General features: G+C 36.0%; 1 protein-coding gene across 8 annotated transcripts in view; it reads right to left on the reverse strand.

Annotated features, from left to right (window-relative positions):
- Positions 1-20,609, reverse strand: part of SESTD1 (SEC14 and spectrin domain containing 1) — a 45,251-nt gene that overhangs the window by 18,544 nt on the left and 6,098 nt on the right. For 6 of the 8 annotated variants that reach the window (XM_030454458.1, XM_030454465.1, XM_030454463.1 and 3 more), the window contains exons 4-8: positions 20,292-20,378; positions 15,853-15,932; positions 12,857-12,965; positions 10,694-10,784; positions 8,821-8,934 (exon numbers count right to left, since the gene is read on the reverse strand). In XM_030454458.1, coding sequence (XP_030310318.1) covers positions 8,821-8,934; positions 10,694-10,784; positions 12,857-12,965; positions 15,853-15,907 — 369 coding nt within the window. In that variant the 5' untranslated portion in view covers positions 15,908-15,932; positions 20,292-20,378. The remainder of the gene's footprint in view (positions 1-8,820; positions 8,935-10,693; positions 10,785-12,856; positions 12,966-15,852; positions 15,933-20,291; positions 20,379-20,609) is intronic. The other 2 variants (XM_030454459.1, XM_030454466.1) reach the window with 2 other exon arrangements.

Raw genomic sequence — 20,609 nt, forward strand, 5'->3', positions numbered from 1 at the left:
CCAGAGGTGAGTTAATGCCCTAAAAATGAAGTGTCTGCATTTACTGTGCAAATATGCTCAGCAAGCGTTGGATCAACCACACTCTATGATTAGTCCAATTCAAATATTAGCATGTTTAAAAGCCCAAGCCATTCTCTCAGAAGCATCATCTAATCTAGTTCAACTACCTCAGGAAATAAAGAAAAGAAAACAGAGGTCACTGATAGTCAGAAGACTGAATTCTTCCCTTCATTTCTGCATTCCAGAGACTCCTGGCTAAGCCCTATTCACGTAAGCCTAAACCAAAGGGCTGGCAGCATTAATTGCTTTGGTGCATGATATGTGAAACCTAGAGTAACTCCTATAGAACAAAAGTCTGTGGAAGCTTAGATATTAGCCAGAAAGAAAAGAGATAATTTTGAGAACCCATCAGATGATGCACATATTCTTACAAGGGACAAGAATGCGAGGAAAGAGCCAACTGGAAAGAGTATTCTAGTTCTATCTCCCTGAAGACACTAACAGACAGAATATCCATCCTAAACTTACGAATTTTCTCCTGGAATTACCTCAAGGGTATTATCTACCACCCACTTTGTGTTAGTTCAAACCTGTCTGGATCACTAAACAGATCTGATACACCAAATAATTGATTAAATTATGACACTTCTGTGACAGTTTTTGAGAACAGAATCCATTCAACTGACCAACTATTGATTATTGTTGAAAACTGAAGGTAGATCTGGACATACAGGAAGACAGGAAAAAAAAAAAAGTATGAATTATAGAATACTTAAATCTTTGCTTCCCTTCCCACTTATCAATCCACTTCCAACAACAATGGCAGCTAGTCAGGTGACAGTGGAAGTAGGTTTCAAATACATCCTGTCTGCATCCAAACAGAGTCCTGACCATCATAGTCTGTACTCAGCCCCTTCTAAAACCTAAATAGTGGTAGCAGCTCTTAACATTGCTCTACTCTAATCAGTAAACTTGCTTTGCACAACACTGGCCTCCTAAAACAGAAATAATCAGAACAATACTTTGGGAGAAGCAAAAGTTCTATATAACAACCAAAACAAACTTTTTAAGAACTACCAAATAAATACAAAAAACCCAAAAACAAACACACACAGGTACTGCAAACACTTGTGATTCAGCTGCAAAACTTCATTTCTCAGGAGCAAGAGTACCACTTTTTTTCTAGTACTATGACTTTGAACCTAAAACACAGGGTGTCACAGAAACAGTGACACTGACTTTTCATAGAAAGAGCTTTGAATACTGATGTACAAAGCTGATCTCTTCCCCTATGCCATTTGCTGGGAATACTGGATGCAATAGGACACTTAAAATTTTAAAGCATCCATCTAAGCTTTTTTTTTTTTGTTTTTTGAGGGAAGAAATTAAAAAGCTCTTAAATACACAGAGTCAAATCCAGTAGCTATTGGTAGAGAGGATGCTGTAAAATTTCAGTAACAAGGCATTTTTTTCTGAATCTAAAAAGAAGCATCTTCTTCACAAAGTACACACATGCCCATTGGGAAAACAAAATTTAAACAAGTGTAATCTAAGCATATGATCTTCTAAAAGAAGTAAATAGCTCTATTAATCTTCATAAATATTTCTGATCTGGGATAAACTACAAAGACTATATAAACAAATGAACTGTTTATATTCTACATCTCTGATCAGCACAAAAACTTTATACTGGGAACTAGGTACAGAAGCACTGTAAGGCAACCAAATCCTATTTTTAATCTCTGGAGCAAAAAGGTCTTAAAAATCAGATTTAAAATAATAATTTAGAATAACAGAAAAACTATTATTAAGTAACAATTATTATTTACACAACACTGTAAACCTAAAGCTACCTAAAACTACACTAAATTTCACAGAACAAAGCCAGTCCAGATGAAATCATCTATGAAAATGGCAAAAATAATTCCTTACATAAACATATCTATAGTGTTTATCATTTGTTAATTCCGACTTTTATTTGCGGTTTTTTTGGTTAGTTGGTTTTTGTTGTTGTTGGGGTGTTGAGGTTTGAGGCAACCTAAGATCCAACACCCAAAAAGTCTGACCAAGTTCACAATTCTTTGTAAAGAATTCTTACCAGGCGCTCCCAACTACTGAGACGTTTACATGGGCTGGAAGTGCATCACCTACACATCACAATTACTTTAAATAAGGAACCTTCATGATCATGTGGGTATTAAGTGATGCAAGTATCAGACTAGATGGATTTTTAGAAAAAGATTCTTAGTATAATATATATTATTCACAGTATTAACTGTGATAATGTTCAAGTGAGATATGCAACTAAAGGCAAAAACTTTTATGAGCACAGGAACAGATACAGTATTTAAATTACCTGTTCTGATTTGCTACATTTTAATTTAACTAAAAAAGTATCTACTGTAAGACTATATTAAGGTGTTTATTCAATATGATCACAACACCACTTCACTAATTTTAATAAACTAGCATTAAAATATATAATTTTTTTTTATTTACTTGCTTTGAAGAACATTAGTAAAGCATGCTAAAAGCTGTTCATACTTACCTGGTCACTGAGTGGTAATTTTGCACAAACTTTATTCAAAGAGGTCTAAGTAGATGGAGTTTTATACACTTCCTAAAAATTCTGTCATGAAACACTGGGAAGCCCAGGTAACTTTTCCCAGTCACAGTCTGCTTTATAGGCTGAAAATGCTTAATTTTTATAAAGTCCTTTGGGCTCAATATTAAAGCTGTTTCCTCAGTGGATTAAATCTTGATGGTTTGTTATGTCAGCAGCTTACATATCCAAACAGCTTTAGAAAAATAAGGGGAAAGCTTAAACGAACAAGGCAGAGATTTTGCTGGAATAACTTCACCCTTCAGCTTGTACAGAAATGCAAACCTAAACACACCTCTGTTCATTTTGCACATTACACTGAAGGCAACTTTCATATAAAAAAAATATTTACAGAAAAGTGTGAATCCTAATTGCTTTCTAAAGCACAATCGGATTAATCTTTGCCATTAGCATTCAAAAAAGTTCTGTGCTTATCCTCCAGTAAAGTCTACATCTAGTAAAACTTAAATAAAGTCTCAACTATTCTCCTGGTGATTTTTCAAAATAATGATGGCACTTCTATCAGACCAAACTGCTGTCCAGATTTATATGGTCTAGCTGACACAGAAGGTGACAGTACTGCCACAGAATTGTGAAGCAAAGACTTGCTCTTCTTGAAGGGAAAAAGCCTAATATACAATACTTTTTCTGAAAGTATGATCCATTTTCTGAAACATTATTTGATTAAACACTAAGGACAGAGTGATATATAGGTTACTGTTTCATATTAACAAGTAATGAACATTTGATTTAACATTAGATTGAGAAACTTGAGTTAAACACATTTATCTGGCCAGTATCACACAAAAACCTCTCATACTAGAAACCCAAGAGCATCTCGTAGAATCTAGATACATTAGACTAACTGCTGACTCCACTGCCAGTCTCACTGGCACTGTCTCACTATCTTTCAAAAACTTATGGTTTTGCCCACTCATTCACCTTCCCCAGGAGGGCTTGTGGAAATAATTAGCACACTATCTTTTTTCCATCCTGGGGAAGAGACTAATAGGCACACATAATCTGGTACTTTCCATCACACTCTTCAGGACTGAATTCAGAACATGACGTAAACACAGGCTTACGTAGTCCATCTCCACAGTGACTAATTCCCTGATTTCATCCAGGTTATTAAAAGAAAGGACTCATCACCCCCAGTATTAAAACAGGAGCAAAAAGGATACATGGAGATACATTTCAATAAACACATTTGATTGGAAAAAAACCAAAACCACAAACTCCTGTATGCATTTCGGGGAAAGTCCATGAAAGCTAAAAACTTTGATGCTTCAGTATTAAAACAATGGACTGAAAAATTTGATACAAAGATCTTTTGCAAAGAATGATTCATTCTTCCTTCTGTGGAGCAACACTCTACTTATTTACATTATTCTTAAAAGATATATTTGGGATGACTGTGCCACAATGCCTCCAAGTAGAATATTGAGAGTTAAGATATAAAGATACATGTAGGAAAAACAGTTGGCTTCAAAGTTTAAGAACAGGGTAAAAACCTCCTGTAGAAACTCAGTAGAAAGTTTCATACCACAATGTGTTTTCAATGGCAACTAAAAAGCACATACCTAATTGTCTGGGGTTGAGATTTTTGCATTTTGTAACATTAAGGATTGCTATAACCACATACCAGGCATTTAATCACTTTCACAATAAAGACCATAAGTCTACAGAAGATGACAATCTACTCAGGTATCTCCCACTTACTCAGGCAGACAGAGTCTTACTTGAATTTGAGACTGATACGAAAAACTGTGGCCCAAGCACATTGGATTTCAACTTTTAAGTTTTTTTTCTTAAACAGTCCCCAAACTGTTAAAACAAATGACAAGATGTTATTAGCTACTTTTCAGCTACATAATATGGAAAAGTATTTCTCACAGAGCAATTCTGATATGCAGATATATGGACCATAAACAGGCTGATAGGCAGGAAATTTTCAGAGAAAAAAGTTATGTTAAGGTTTCTGTACTCCTTTGTATATTGATGACTTAACATTGAAATTTTAGATTTTCCAGAGAAGATTCTGTTGATACATTACTAGGGACAGAAACCTGTGACCTGCCAGTTGCTACAGTGTAAGCATGAAGCATTAAGACCTATCCAGACTCGGTACTCCAAGACTATCAGGTTTCTTTTCCTATATATACTAAAGTCTGATTTTTCCAGTTAGTTCCTAGTAGTTTACTACCTTTTTTCCTCATTTTTTTTTTTCCAAATCACCTAGCCCTCGATTTCTCACCTCTGAATTGTAAGTGAACTTTTGAGTATTGCTCTGTGATTTTCCCAAGGATAAGAACAACAATCAAGCACTTTCCTCATCCTTGCTTTCAACACAAACTGATTATCCAGGGCTAATCTGAAATCTAAGACAATCTTAGAGTTTCTTCTTCCTCCCATTCCCTTTAATTAATAGCACGGGAAAAAACCCAAATCACCAGCCCATAGGCAATTATACATTGTGTACAAACAGAACAGAAACAGAACTTGCACATTCCTTCTACCTTTATGGCACACATTCTTCCCCAGATATCCTAGTTATTCTCACATGAAAAGCTCACAACTAAATAAAACACACAACTACTAAGAAATAGCTATTTGTTCCACGTCACTATGTAAAGTGTAGTAATAAAAAAAAGCAATAAACACCTCCCAGCCCTCCAGAACAGTTAGAAGTTTCTATAATCAAACTCTGTTCTTCATCCATCTAAAAACAAACAGTATTAAGTATTACACTGTAATATACAACACATGTAAGCTGAAAGGCACCCTTGGAACAATTAAGACAACTCTCCTCTTATAAAACATGGGCCAAAAAAACCTGCTTCAATGAATACACAAACTGGCTACTAGTAAGCATTTTAGAGAGGAATAAAAGGACAGAGGAAAAGTCTGATGGAGAATGAATGGGAATCGACCTAAGGCAGGTCTAAAACCAAATCTAATGCTAACCAGAAGCATGGATAAGCACTTTTTTAAAACCACAGCTGCATCAGCCCACCTCTTTATACTTATCCACCCAGCAGCCTTCTGATGTCTACTTTCAGTGCTTTGCACATCATTACCATACCTCACTTTCAAGCAAAGGATCTCTGACTTGCAAGAGAACAGGAGGCATTGCGATTAATGGCTTCACATGGCAATATTAAACATGGTATTAAAAACAGACAAGGTAGCAGGAAATAGAAGGTAGGTGTGATGCCCCATTAGATATTTTAAATCAGTTATGTAGTATTTACTTCAAATAAAATGAGATTACACTCTCAGGTGAATAAGATTTCACACTTCCATTTAAAGCTTAGAGCAAATTTAATTTGAATGGTGCAAAAACAATCTTGGATTTTCCTTGTAGGCAATTAAATCTAACCCGTGACCCAAAACACAAGGTGGGAGTTTTGTTTTTACTGCCAGTAATACACACCTATGCATTTGAAGATTTGTGCATGAGCTTGAAGCTTCCATAGCCTTAGTGCTCTGCACTCATATCAGGAGAAGAGCAAAGACATTATTTCAAACACATTATGTGGAAGACGGAGAGGGTGGGCAGTGTTTACTGAGCCAGTTTCCCTAATCACAACCTAGTAAGAGGTCAGTACCAAGTAACAGCTAACTAAGAGTTAATGGCTGGTGAAGAACAAAGGACTGCCTAATACCAGGGGTGATGCTTCATTATATGGGAAAGCACAAGATCTTTCCTACTGTTCTCTCAACTTCCCCTGTCCTTTAATGAAGAATGTCATTTAAGTATGAGCTATTGCACAGAAAAAGAAACAAAGAAAAAAACCAAAAAAACCCAACCAACCAACAAAAACAAACCCAAAAAACCCAAACACAAAACCCCCCAAACAACGAAACACCAAGAATGTGCAAAAGGCAAGCAAAACCCATGAGCTAGGATGGTATCACACAGTTTCTTAACAACTCTCTATCCAACAGCTGCTTACTATCCAGCCTCAGTTGAATGACAACTGCCCCAAAGGTGATGGTAGCCCCTTGTGCAAGCAAGCAGTCTCACCCTGTGTCCAGTGCTTCTAAATCAGGCCAAAATTCAAGAGCAAAGACCTACCAAGACAAAAATTCAGCAACTACCTGTAATTTTCCTCTAGTAATGCAAACTTCTGATCTGCTCTTGCAACAAGCAAAGATATAAAGAGCCATTAGAGAACAAATTTTGAAGTTTTCCTCCTGCCCAGAAACCAGCTGCTGTATTTTTATTCTATAATTTTGTTTCTTGTAGAGTGAGATCCACACTGCCGACTACTTTTCTTACAACTGACATGTTTTGATAGATACTTGCATGAAATGCATCTCTAATACTCTTAATTATTTTCTTCTTCCTAAAGCTTTAGATCTATTAATTTAAGAGAATCTTAGATCAAAATTTCAGGTCAGGGAGAAATGTTTATGGTTCACTAATGGAAACAGACGTTTACAAACAGAAACCAAACAGTGTAGTTACACAGTGCCAGTGGTCTATCATCATTAGCATAGAAAATGCTTTCATAAAATTACTAAGCTTACTGAATTTCAATACAGAACTATCATTTAGTGACTGTTAAGAATAAAGGAAAAATATTAAAGAAAAATTCAAGAACACTCTATTCTGGAGGATTAATTTCCAAACGGGGAACACTATGATATATACAGTAACCACTGCATAAAATTCTTTTATAAAACAACTTTAAAGGGTTCTTGAACTCAAACAAGGATCATAATTACTGGTATGCACATGGAAAAAACAAACCTAACTCAGTCAGCAGGGACTGCTAAAAAGGGAGGCAACACTTTTATTACTACCACTGTCTGGCCTTCAGGCTCCTAAAGGAGTTTTAGCCCTTATGTCCTAAAAGCATCTGTGTGAAACTGATGATGGCAAACTTAAAACACTTACTACAAGAAAAAAAATTATCCTTCAGAGTACAGAAGGTTGGTTCAGTATCTTCTTTTAATTCTCCTCTTGGATGTGTTATGAACAACAGGATAGTTTATAAAAGGTGGACACCACCACACCCATTACTTTTTCTTTTGATAATCATGTTTTAATTACAACAGGCTACAACTGAGTTGCTACTAGCTGAACTTCAAGATGGAAATTACTTTGACCACACCTCCTATCAGTTCCCTCAAGATATTCAGGTCAGCCAGACATCCACAAAACTTGAGAGCTTAACTGTAATATGTCACATAATTATCATATTTGAAACCATTCCAGTAGCAAAATTTCAAGCACTTCACTAACTTTATTAGTATCAGACTGAGTGCAGACTTTCAAACACACAAGTAGCTGTTCAGGCATTCTTTGGACTGCTCTATTGAACATAGAATAGTTTCAGTGTCTTTGAAGAACTAGCTACTAAAAAAAAATTTATCTTCATCTGTAAGGCAAGCATGCAAGATTTCCTTACTTATAAGGTTCTAAAGCAGATTACAAAAGTAAAAAAAAAGATTTCATTAAAGGAATCTTAAAGGGGGAAAAAAAAAAGGGTTGGTGATCTGATTGAAAACAGAACTCTTATCTCCCCATTCCTTCAGAGTACTTTAACACACAGGATTTGCCAAAAAATTAAGCCATCTACTCTAAATGAAGTCTGATATAAAACTTAACAGGACAAAATTCATATGAATTAACAGCATCATATCTGGATTACAGAATATTTAGGTTTGTATTAGTCAGCAGTTCAATAACCTTTTGGCAGCCACCTTTCAATTTCTGCTTTCCCTGAACAGTTTTCTACAGGTGTGTTCAAGAATGTTATCTTACCATCAGAAAGAATAACACAGCATCAAAACACTTTTCTATTCAATCATGCAACAGCAACTATAGAATTCTTCAAAATGGTTACTACCCATTCAACATGCATCTCTACAGTCATGAAAAATATTCACATTACACAATACACACTAAGCCCTGTACAGCTTCCCACTCAAAATACCCCAAAATGTGGATCAAACAGCTTTAGCCTCTCACTGAGGAAATAATTAAATGCCACATATTGCTAATTCAAGATCTACTTCATGTAACAGTCTTACTAAAAAGGGAAAAATTAAAAGGGCACAGCTGTTTGTTAAGGATAGACACTGACTTGTTAAGGATACTCTCAAAGCACTGGAATATAACTGTTTCTAAAGATACATTAATTTTAATCCAATCACTCTAGCATTCAGGAAATGGTATTTTTGACTGAAATAAAGGTTCTACATACCTCAAAGCCAAGTCTATCCTTCTCTTTCCAAAAGCAGAAATGCGTAACCTTCTTATCCCAAAATTCATCCGGCTTTACTACACAAACAAGTGACACCTCAGCTGGAACAACATTCTGTAAAACAAATGAAAAAATAAGTAAAACATTGAGATTAAACCTTCATTTATCACAGAAATCATCTGTTCAACAACTTGAACCAAAACTGTCTGCTGCATTCAAGTGTGCTCTATCCTGCTTTGTAGCAGATTGTATATTTCATAGCATAATCATGTCAGAATTGAAAAGAAAATCTGACCTCTTTACTCCCAGTTCTGAGACCAAAGCATTAGTCCATGCTACATCATTAGAGACAAATAGGAATTATTGGGTAAAAATTTTATTTATGGAATTTCAATTAAAAAGTATTTAGGACAATAAAGCTTTTGCCAGCATCATTTGCTATGCACAAAGAAACTAATGGTAAAGCTAGAAAATAATTGTATATTTTGTTACTAAATCATTATTATATCCTATTCTCTAGTACATATCGCTTAGACTAGAAGTAAAGGCCTTCATGTTAACATTTCAACATATTAATTCACAAATGTATTATCACTAACATACTCCTCAGCCTAAAACAGTAATTCCAAACTAATTTTTTTGTCACACTGGATGTAGATCAAGAAACAGATACTCTTGATTACTCTGAAATCATCAGCTAAAGCAATAGCAACACTGAGATAACCACAGTACTGACATCAAGGTGACACAGTGCATGGGATTTTTCTTCAAATACCTAATTTTATTTAGAAGAAATTCCAAAAAAGTTACATAGAGATAAGTGAGAAAGCACAGCACTGAAAGAAAGGATATTTTATTCTTGCATCACTAATGAATATACAAAAACTATTTAGACGTAGACAGCATTTTTAACATGTGTTGCCTTGATAACCAGCCAGATCCCTCAAGAACCCCGTAAGTCCAAGCAGAGAGCAATCTCAAGTAGTCTGCACAATTACTGTACATATGAAAATCTTTATTCCTTCTTTCTCAAAGATACAAATGTGCGACTTAAGGTTCTGTGGGTTTCACACTGGCAGGAAGTGTGATGACACAAAGCCACTGAAATCTGAGCATGGGCAAGTAAATACCCTCCTTACTAGGGTTTCCACCAAGTGTCACAACTACATCTTGGCCTAAGTGAAAGCTCTATCAAGATCCTAATCAGACTACAATGGATAAAATTAATATAACTACCAATAGGAATGCCAAATTAGCCAAGAATAGGTGAAAGATATCTTGAAACAGAATAAAATAAAACCAGGAGCAGCAATGAGCCAGTAGGACAACGACACCAAATTATTCATATTTTACACACTTCGAGGCTTCATCCAAGTCTGAGAAAAAAACTGCTCTGATAGAGGGAAGTCATGTGCAGTAAGGCTCTCTAATCTATTCAGAGTCCTGTTTCGAAACTGCATTTTGCTTTCACTGAAACCAAAAAATAATCTATTCTTCATAGTAGATGCAAGACTTTACTGTCAGCATGAACCCTTCCTCAAAAGACATTCCTACTACTCACAGCTGATGATGTCAGGAGCATATTCCTGTACTTTTAAAATGCAAATTCTATTTTACCAAAAGATTTACAATCATACATTCTCCACATGTAATGAATTTGTCCCTCACTTGAGTGAGCCTAATCATCCACTTTTCAGATGGTTTCCCTCTGCACAGAACTTTGTCACAGAACCACAATCTGTGATTTTATAAGTCCATAAATTGTCTACTTCTTAATAAAGAACTTGCTACCTGTATAACAAAACACCCGTTGGAAACAAAAACCCATTAGAAAACTAATGAGTTAACTATGAGTGTATAAAACTTCACTTACCTGTAGCATTAACACAACTGTCTTCACGACATTCCATTGAGATTTTCTGCCATCTACTATCACAGTAAATCCTCTAGCTTTACATTTCTCACTAAAAGAAAAAAAAAATACTTAGTAAAAAATTCATTTACAAGTGTCATATCACAACCAGTTGAGATTTCAACTTTACTGAAAATTACAACTATACAGGTATTTACTTGTAAAATACTGTCTTAAAAAGCTTTTAATTTAGAAATAACTTCCCATACTATTGCTCAAGCATATTAGATATTCCAAATCACAATTCAGTAGCACTGAACTGCATTTCACAATATAAACATTTATTTAAACTTCAGCAATTCTAAAATATTTCATAACCAAGAAATTGACAAAATCCTCAGAATAAGAGGTCAATTTACAGATTCATAAGACAAAGGGATATCAGCTTTCACAAGGTCACTTGCAAACTGGCACAGATTTGAGGATACAGCTACAGACTACCTGATGCATATCTAAGCAGAAAACCATAAAAACATGCTTAGATTTCTTTCCTGAACATGTGGAATAGAAATTGCATTACACAAAAAGCCTCTATAAGGACAGAGGCTTTATGTATGGATGTAGAAGTACATGTTGTAAGCTGACATAATATTGTAATAATACTGTAAACTGATAATCTCTTTTTCTTCTATTAAGGTTTGAGTCCATATATATTACAAAAAACACCTGCTGTTTATCATTAGCTACAAAGCCAAAAATTCAATTGTAGAAATACAATTCATTGTACTTCTGCTCAAGTACAAAATGGGAGAAAATCTTTCCAGCTCATTTCTAACTGAAGCTGGCAACAAGATATTCACAACAACAGCTGGACAGAGTTTAGTGGTGGCAGCAACCTCTGGCTGGCAGCAGCAGCTATGTCCTCTCAACCAGCACATCAGCAGCCAGGAGAGGACACGGAATTTAACCCATAATTTCAGCATTATTTACTACATTAGTGTTTCTCGCACATATCTTGAAGAAATTTTACCCAATGCACTGTAAACACTTATGCCTCAAATTCTGGACACAACTATCCATTGACACCAGAATGTGCATTTCAAAACCAGTTACAACATATGGCATGTGCAACTGAATTAAAAGTTAAACACAGTACTTCACACATAGAATGTGAGGGGAAAATAAATGTTAGATGTTTCTTGGACAGCTATCTGGGTTTGGGACATCTCTCCTTTTTTCAAATACTCTTCAGCAAGTATTTCTAGAAGAAAAAAGTCAAGCTCTTAGGCCAAAAACTTTGCATTTTCAACTGAAAAACAGCACGCAAACAAAACCAGATGATTTTTTCCATACTCTCTCCAGAAAAGAGAGGTTATTTTTTTCCACGACTGACAAACAGAACATTAGATGTGGGAATACTGAACTTTGTTTTCAAACAGATTTCCCAGTTTGTACAAAGTACATAGAGTGCTTTGGTCAATTTTTCAGTTATTTTTACAGTAATATATGTAAAAATACATATCAGGATGAGACTGTGGAATTGTTAATGCTTGCAAGAACAACAATTACTGCATCTGTTCCACAAATAGTGCCAAGTCCTTAAGTCAACAAGATGGTTTGCACAGATAACCATTTGGCATTATCACTTTACAAAAGAGAATGAGCTGTTTGAAAAACCCTAAAACTTTCATCTTAACTTTAAAAACTTGAGTTGACAGCTAACTTCTGTAAGACCTCATATTTTTAGGCCCAGTCCAAAGGTGAGAACTACAAGGTACAACAATTAGGCACTTAGCAAAGAAAGAGGATGAAGCTTTTTTACTTTGGGCAAGACTACCTTTGTGAACTGAGGAGTTTTATTGGAATGGCTCATTAATTTACATAGCTATTTGAGTGCACTGTCATGAAAAAGAAATTACCAAAGGGGTAGCAAGAAGTGGTACCCAAGACAAAAATACCCAAGACAAAAAAATCCACACCCTGCTATACAGAACAAAAGGACATATGCAAGCCTTAGTAGCTATCCATTTTTTAAATTGATCCATATGGTATCACATTTTAAACAAGTGTTTATGCAAAATTAATTTTTGGTGTTGAAAGGCAAGTAAAAGGAAAAAACAATAGAAAGATCGCTTCTACTGATGGAAAAGAAGGCAGTCCAGAAAAGAATTCCTCTTAAATCACCTTGGAATACTTAGAAGGTAGTCCAGTGTGACACTGAGCTCATCCATACTCGTCTGTTCAAGGCATAATGGAATTGTCAGAATGAGGCCACTTCTTCTGTCCTTCCCTCCTATTTTTGAGGGGGAAAGTCATTAGAGAAAAGCAATATGACAGCTTTAAGGTACAGTAAATACTTTGAAGTTACATGGTCTCAAAACACATAATTGAAGTAATTTTTAAAGGTGCTATGAAAATCACAACTGACATTTCACCTCAGTTGTGATGATTTATTCACCACACTGATACTTAACTTAAGACATCACCAAGGCTTCAGAGCAGACACCACAACTGTAGCTCTCATAGTCTTCCATCTAGTACTTTCAACATCAAGCACCACAAATCAAGTTTTCCAGAAGCATTCTTTTTGTATATCTAGATTACATTTTCTAGAAGCATCTCCTAGACCTTCTACACTACCAGCCTATAAGAAACCTGGTAAGCTTCCAAGGTGAGCAGCTCCCACTGGATCACATCACCTCCTGACACACTGACTACACAACAGAGGACCTTGTACCACATAGGCTGCCCATGGCACATACACAAAATTTGCAGTTCATTCAAAAAGGTAGTATTTCCACACCCATTTACAAATGCATAAGTCACCTCACAATTAAAATAAATCCAACCAGTTAATTTAATCATTATAGGCATTTTCCAAGTCACACAAACAGTATCAGCAACAAAAACATTGAATGAGATCCAGTAAGATCAAGTGTTAGGTAATGCTGATGTGATGCATCTAGGTAGTTGTTCTGCAGTGGTCTGGGTTCTTTTTGTAGTCCAAAACTCTCAAAAGACTCTGGCAAGGTACAAAAAAACACCCACAACCAAACCACACCTAAAGAACAATAACCCAAAGAACACCACACAAAAATGCACCTTTCAAGGTGCTGACATTTTCCCTTCTGGTCTTTCTTCTAAAAGACTGATTCTTGAGTCATGCAATAATGTGCCAGTAACCAAAACTCGTAGATGGGTGCAGACAGGGGAACCTTTCTTGGGGTATGGCACTCCAAAGTCAAAGAGGTGTTCTCACCAAGGTGCACAGTCAGTGCTCCGGTTTTGCTGCCTTCAGACTCGGGCACCCTTCTTCGGTGCTTCTGCTCCAGACTCAGCTGACCACCACCTCCTCTGGCTGCTCCAGAGGGAGCTGAGCGTGTGTTGGGAAGCTCCCCTTTTATTGGCCCTCCAATCCTGCTCATGTGCAGCTGAGGCAAACCCTGACTGGGCGGGGGCTTAACACAGGTGGGCTTGACACAAGCTCACGCCTCCCACCTCGTAATTAGCACCTGAGTGCCTCAAACATGGGGCTGTGTACACATGCTCAGGCCATTCCTCTACGCATTCTGCTACACTCAAGTCTACCAAGTCTTTAGACTTACAATTAAACCTGGAAAATAAAACCAGGGCAGAAGCAGTGCTGTAGTTTATAAACTGAAAACATATTGAAATTAAGGGAAGCAATAGAGACTATAACAAAAAAAGTACTTTTTTTAATTAATTTTGCACCAAGATGGTTGTTTGGGTTTTTTGCTGTCAGTAGCTTTTTTTTTTTTCCACCCTGCTATTTGTAATGACCTACCAACAAGGAAGCTAATACAGCCATAGACTCTGAATCTGAAAAGACACTGCTCCTTTACTAACTTCTCTATTTTGCTTAGGCAGTAACATTTGTAGCAATATAATGCAAAACCAACTAAAAACTTCAATACAAACACTAGGTTTTAATTTTTTTTTTTTATAATGAATATATTTTCACTTATGAAACTATATGGAATTAAATTTCTTTAGAGAGATACCTGGAATTGATTTTTGTTCGGTTCTTTACCTTACACTGAACAAAGCTTTATAAAACTACTGTATAAATCTTAACCATTCATTAACTTGGAGCACCCATTAATACCACACAATTCCACACAGAAAGGTCAAACCTACTACATAGGATCAAAAAAGGTTCCTAGCATTTAAACTGCCACTCTATAAATTACTTCCCACTAAGAACATCTATATTTCAAAATAGATCAAGCAGCTCTAACAGTAAATTGAAAACACACTCTAGTTAATGACAACTTTCCCTTGCAGTACAATGCTGACCAACGTACTATGTATCTACTAGTTACTACAGAAGAAATCTGTCCAAGGCTTTCATGTAGATTGAGTTGGGGAAGGGGTGGGGAGGTGGTGTGCATGTTTGTTTTTAAACACAAACGGTTTGATTGCAATTGCTGGGCACAGTGACCAAATTTCAAGAACAAATAAAGTTAACATAAGAAACAGGTTTAACTTCAAGTGACTGAAGCAGGCTAAATTGGCCTAGCTAAAATAAACCAAAACTTGTCAATTTCTGAAGTCAAGAAGTGTTTTGCTAGTTCTCTACCTACCTTAGAGTAGACAATCAGACCCCAAGAACTAACACAGGTATCTATGGCAGCAGTGAAATCAGCAAGATAATAATACTAAACATATAAAGTATTCCTTCTTGGTTTCCTCTGACGTGGGAGTAGAAAATGTTACCTTTAACCCAAGATTCAAGAAGTTTTAAATAAATAAAACAATAATTCCAGCCTTGTCTGAATTAACCACTCTGCCATATTCTGATTATTGCTGTGCATGGGTGATTCTGCTTCCATCCATTCCTATCAATAAACCCTGAAAATATTCACTATGTATTTCAAAAAAACATGAAAAAACCCAGAAAGGTTTATTGTTGGATGTCTGCTAAGTCATACTGAAACATCATGACAACAACTTTACAGATCAATTTACAGGCTACAGTGAAAACAATTGCTAAAGCCAACAGCAATAGCTTGGCTACTAGATAAAAGGTTTAAGAGGTCATTTTGAAATATGACAAAGTGCTAACAATATATTTCTGATAAATACATCCAGCAAATACAAGTAACCAACCTAAAAATCCCATCCAAAGTATACAGGGAGGAAAAAAAACTAAACTGTACCTGAAAGAAAAGCCAATTTTTTCTTCAGAATGGGTAGTATTACTGAAGCTTCCATTCTACTTCAGATAATTTTCACAGCTCTGAAACACACGAAGTTAAAGTTGTCAAGCATGGGAAATCATTTATGGCATAATTACTAGAATGAACACTGACCAAAACACTTGTACTCTTCTGAAGGATGTATGGAACACTGTAACCAAAATTCAAAGTATTGTAATTATTTTTCCTTTTCCTCCCCAAGTTATATTTCAAAATTATTACAAATGTCTCTTTATTACAATCAATGAAGAAAACCCACACACAGTTTATTACATTCACATATAAAAGTTGGAATCAACTGATTGACTCAGGAGAGCATGTTTCTTTCCTATTGTGAAAAGACATTTAATATGTAAGCACTGCCAAGCTTCTGCCATAGTAGTGACTGCCCAAGGATAAAAACAGTTCTTTTGTTCAGTATTTCCTGGAACCAAAGGAAGGATTCCATTCTTTCAGAGTGGAGGGACATGAGTCACAACAATTGCCAGTAATTTCAAACACCTGGCCTTTGTTACAGGAACTCTTGAGTTTTTCAACTACCTCTCTCCTACAAGAGCTTTGATGTGCTCTATTCAGAATAAAAGACTGAAGAGGCTATCAGAACACACCAGAAAAAAATCTTTGAGTTTAAAAAAAAAAAAATAAGGTTTAACATCCCTCTCTCTTTCTAACACGCTAGAGAATCTTGGGATGAATTAATTTAGTATGTTTTTTAATTCTGGAAAGTGAAACAATTTCAAGAGAGTTGGCATCTGTTTTCAACTGGGAGCTGCCAGTGTGTTTTTAAAACGTACACTGCTGAAATGCAGACAAGTATATTTAGACCTACTAATAAAATCTAAAGTCTTTTTACCTTGTTGGGAGAAAAGGAAAATGACAGGGTGTTAAACTGGCCACCAAGGTCTCAATTTAGAATGAGAAAATACTGATGTCAATATCATACCACCATTTAGCTTAAAGAAACAGATCCAGTGTTTATGCATCAATTGAAAAAGGCATTTGGCCTCACTGAATGAAAAAAAGCTACAGAGGAAAAAAAAGAGCACTGAAGAGATTTCACTTGAGGAATCTGAAACACTTTGAGAAGCTGCATTTTATAACTTCCAAAACAAAAGGCAATTTATCTATGCTCAAATTAAAGAGGTTCTAGCATTTCGCTGAATTTCAGAAATCATTTAGGGTGCTGCATGCCCACTTGCAATCTACTTGGCCAATTAAAATACAATATGCCAAGTTTTAAAACTTGGAAAGCACACTAAATAAAAGAATTAGATTGAAGAAACTCACAGAACTTTAGAATGGCATGGGCTTTCAGATTTTTAAATCAATACAGTAATAATGTTCATCCCTAACAGCATACTCATTCTTTTAAACCTTTCAACAGAAAAGTGGCAAGACTAAATCCACATATTTATAATTAAAACCTAAAAATCAGAAGGGTGTTCCGGTGAAACAGAAACCTCTTCCAACCTCCTCACCACACAAAAACAAGTACTTGTGCAGAAAATTCTATTAAATATAAACTAAAATATACAGGTATATATTAGGAAGGGGGTGAGGCTATGGAACCAGTACAGAGTAAAATAGGTAAAAATAATTTACAGAACAGATAATGCAAACAGCATTTCAGGATGCACTCCAATGTGAAATCAAATCACAACCCAATCACAAATCCCCTATCATATCTAGGGTCTGGAAACACTGTAAATTACGGTTTTAGCCAACATACTTTAAAATTCTAGAAATTTTTTCAATTCTAGGATTTTTCCCCACAAAAGCCACAAAAGCCCCACACAATATAAACTACATGTAGTTCAGCATTAAAACGCATTAATGCTCATGAAGAATATCACCTGAATTTTCCTCTACACACCTTCAGTTTCATCTAATAAAAAATAAAAAACCAAAACATTTTAAAAGTCTATTAAACAGAGAGGGTAGAGGGAGAATTTGACAGACTCATATTGACAAGATGATTGGAAGCAAGACACCCTGAAGATGTTAGAAAGAAGCTGCTCTTCAATTAACAGGTGTTTTCTTTCTAGGCAACCCAGTGAGAACCACTGGTCAGATACAATAACAATCACATTCAGGTTCAATGAGAATATAAACATCTTTATCCCAATTCAATAGATCTGAAACATTTAATACTCTCAGAACATGGTACACAGTCTCTAAATGGTTTAGTCTTTTTATTTCCAGTTCCAAAGAATAAGTCCTTTCTTCATTCCCTCATCGTGTATCAAACAAAAGAGCATAGCTGGTCTATTGAACACAGGACTAAAAGCTGAGGGGTGGGGGGGAAATCTGGTTTCTGTTCCATGTTCTTTTAAGAAATATACATATGGCTTTCAGCAAGTCATTTATCCCTTTTAGTCTTCATTCAGTCCCTCCATCTGTAAAATGGAGATGATGTATATCAATTCCTTTTCTACAAGAGTACTGTGATGTTTAATTCATTAATGTTTTTGAAGACTTGAGATTAGATGGAACTCCATAGATCTGCCTATAAATAACCAAGAAGCAGATGGGCAGCTACATTCAAAACTGTAACAGCTTGCAAGTCCAGGCAAACAATAGCACAAACAACAATAGATGATCCACTGAGGGGGCAAGGAGGGAGAGGGGGAGGAAAAAAAAAGAAGACTTAATCATATCCGATTATTTTTTTTTTCTTTAAGAAGTCAATTTATGAATTTCAGACCTTCAAAATTCAACAGCTTAATTCCCTGAAGCCAGCATATAACTTTTTTCAGATACTAATTTCCACTCACAAACCATTACCTCATGTTTTCCGTGGATCAGCCTAAACAAAGTTAAATTTGTCCCACCCAAATAAAATCCATGTGCAAAAGACAGAGAGAAAGCTGAATATCACAGTCATTTACTTAGATGACTATTTCACCATCCCTTATAGTGACCGACATTCAAGCTGTGGGAGGGATGACATCCCAAGTGGCACAAAGACAGAACACACAGGTGTCTCCAGGGCTGATACCACAGTGCAATCTGAGAAACACACTGAACTTGCCCCCAAAATAGAAAAAGGCAATAAGCATTCACCTCTTAATGCTGTCTTCAATTAAAGAACAATTAAAGAATTAGGGAACCGGGTTACTCATCTGAACAGTTTCAAAAAACAACAAAACCTGATAGATGAACATCAGCTTAGGTGCTCAAATGCAGTGTTTGGTTTTTACTCTTTAGTCTACTATGAGCAGCACTAATAAATTTTTAAGGTTAAGAGACCTTCCAAGATCTCAGGAGAAAAGGTAGCTGTGTATTTTGGGAAGATTAAATCAAAGTTTTTGCTTTTTCAACCATTTTGTCCAGTTATGATTTTTTTTTCTTTTAACTATCTGTAAAGACTAACCATAAAAAAGGGCATACTGAAGCTTTTCTTGTACCCAAAGAAAATATTTGATCTTCTACAACCTGTTAATTCACACTATAGGATTAAGGAAATAAAAAACATAGGCTCAGTAGATTTCATTAGTATGTAAGCTTAATTTTAAATCAAAATGCAACCATACAATGTCAGCTCCATTACACACAATCAGTACTCTAACTCAGAAACTTGTGATGGCAGACAAATGGACAGACTGATAAGTCTCTACTTATGTAGAGCTCTACTTTATGTAGAGCTTATGAAAAGCTCTACTTTATGTAGTGCTCTACTTTCATTTAAACCTAGGGTTAGTTTGCTAGGCCATGATCCAAAAGCACATTGTCACAGTCATACCAAACTTAAGCTTTGAAAAACTGCATTTTTTCTGTCCCATTTTCATCTGGAAGTTCAAGGCCTACCTTGTACACCTTTAACTATAGCTAGCAATATAATTTAGAAGAGCTGCCTGTTAACTACTTCCTCCATTGGAGCCATCTTCCATATTTGTTTCCCACCCTCCCCCTCCCACTCTCTAGCATTATATGAGAAGTGAAGTAAAAGATGAGAGGCAAAAAGAAGTGATGAGCTATGGAATGAATAGTGAACCTGCAAATGAAGAACAATCAAATAAAAAGAGTTAAGCCATTCAAGAAGACATTGTACTCCTAAGTTTTAACTTTGATCTCAGTCAACTATTCATTTCAGAGAATGGTAGAGATTTTTCTCAGACTCAGACCAAATGTCAAATGGAAAGAAAAGAACACCAAGCACAGAAACAATGAACCAAGTAGCACCTGTGTGTACAGCTGTAAAACACAATAACATCTCAACCTTTTCATACAAGAACGGCAAGTTACAGGATACTGTGCAGCAATCAGACCTCTCTCAAACAACAGCACTGCTTTAGATTCAAAAGACATTTTCACAGACAGCAATCTTGCTCCAACCCAAAGGAACACATGCAGAAGTTCACAGCAATGCTCTAACACACGACAAATAAAATGATAGCTACCTGGAGTTTTCTACTCTTCTCAGCCACGGCCCAAGCCAAACACACAGGGTATATGTTAAATTGCATCAGTTTCCAGCTTTCTTTAATCTAGAATAGTAAAGACAGTAAGTCACAGGTTTTGTATGCATCTCCACATTTCCTTTTCTACCCCATTTTCAGATCCCCTGTTTACCTTCCTGCAGAGCCCTATTGCTTGCATATGTAGGATACTACCACATGTGACAGAACACAACTACTTTACACCCTCCCCGGCAGCAGGCAGCCAAAACAGCCAAAGTTGCAGTCATCTGATAAGAGTCCCAACCACTCCACAGCATC

The sequence above is a fragment of the Calypte anna genome, chromosome 7 (assembly GCF_003957555.1).
Source record: "Calypte anna isolate BGI_N300 chromosome 7, bCalAnn1_v1.p, whole genome shotgun sequence".
Taxonomy (NCBI): Eukaryota; Metazoa; Chordata; class Aves; order Apodiformes; family Trochilidae; genus Calypte; species Calypte anna.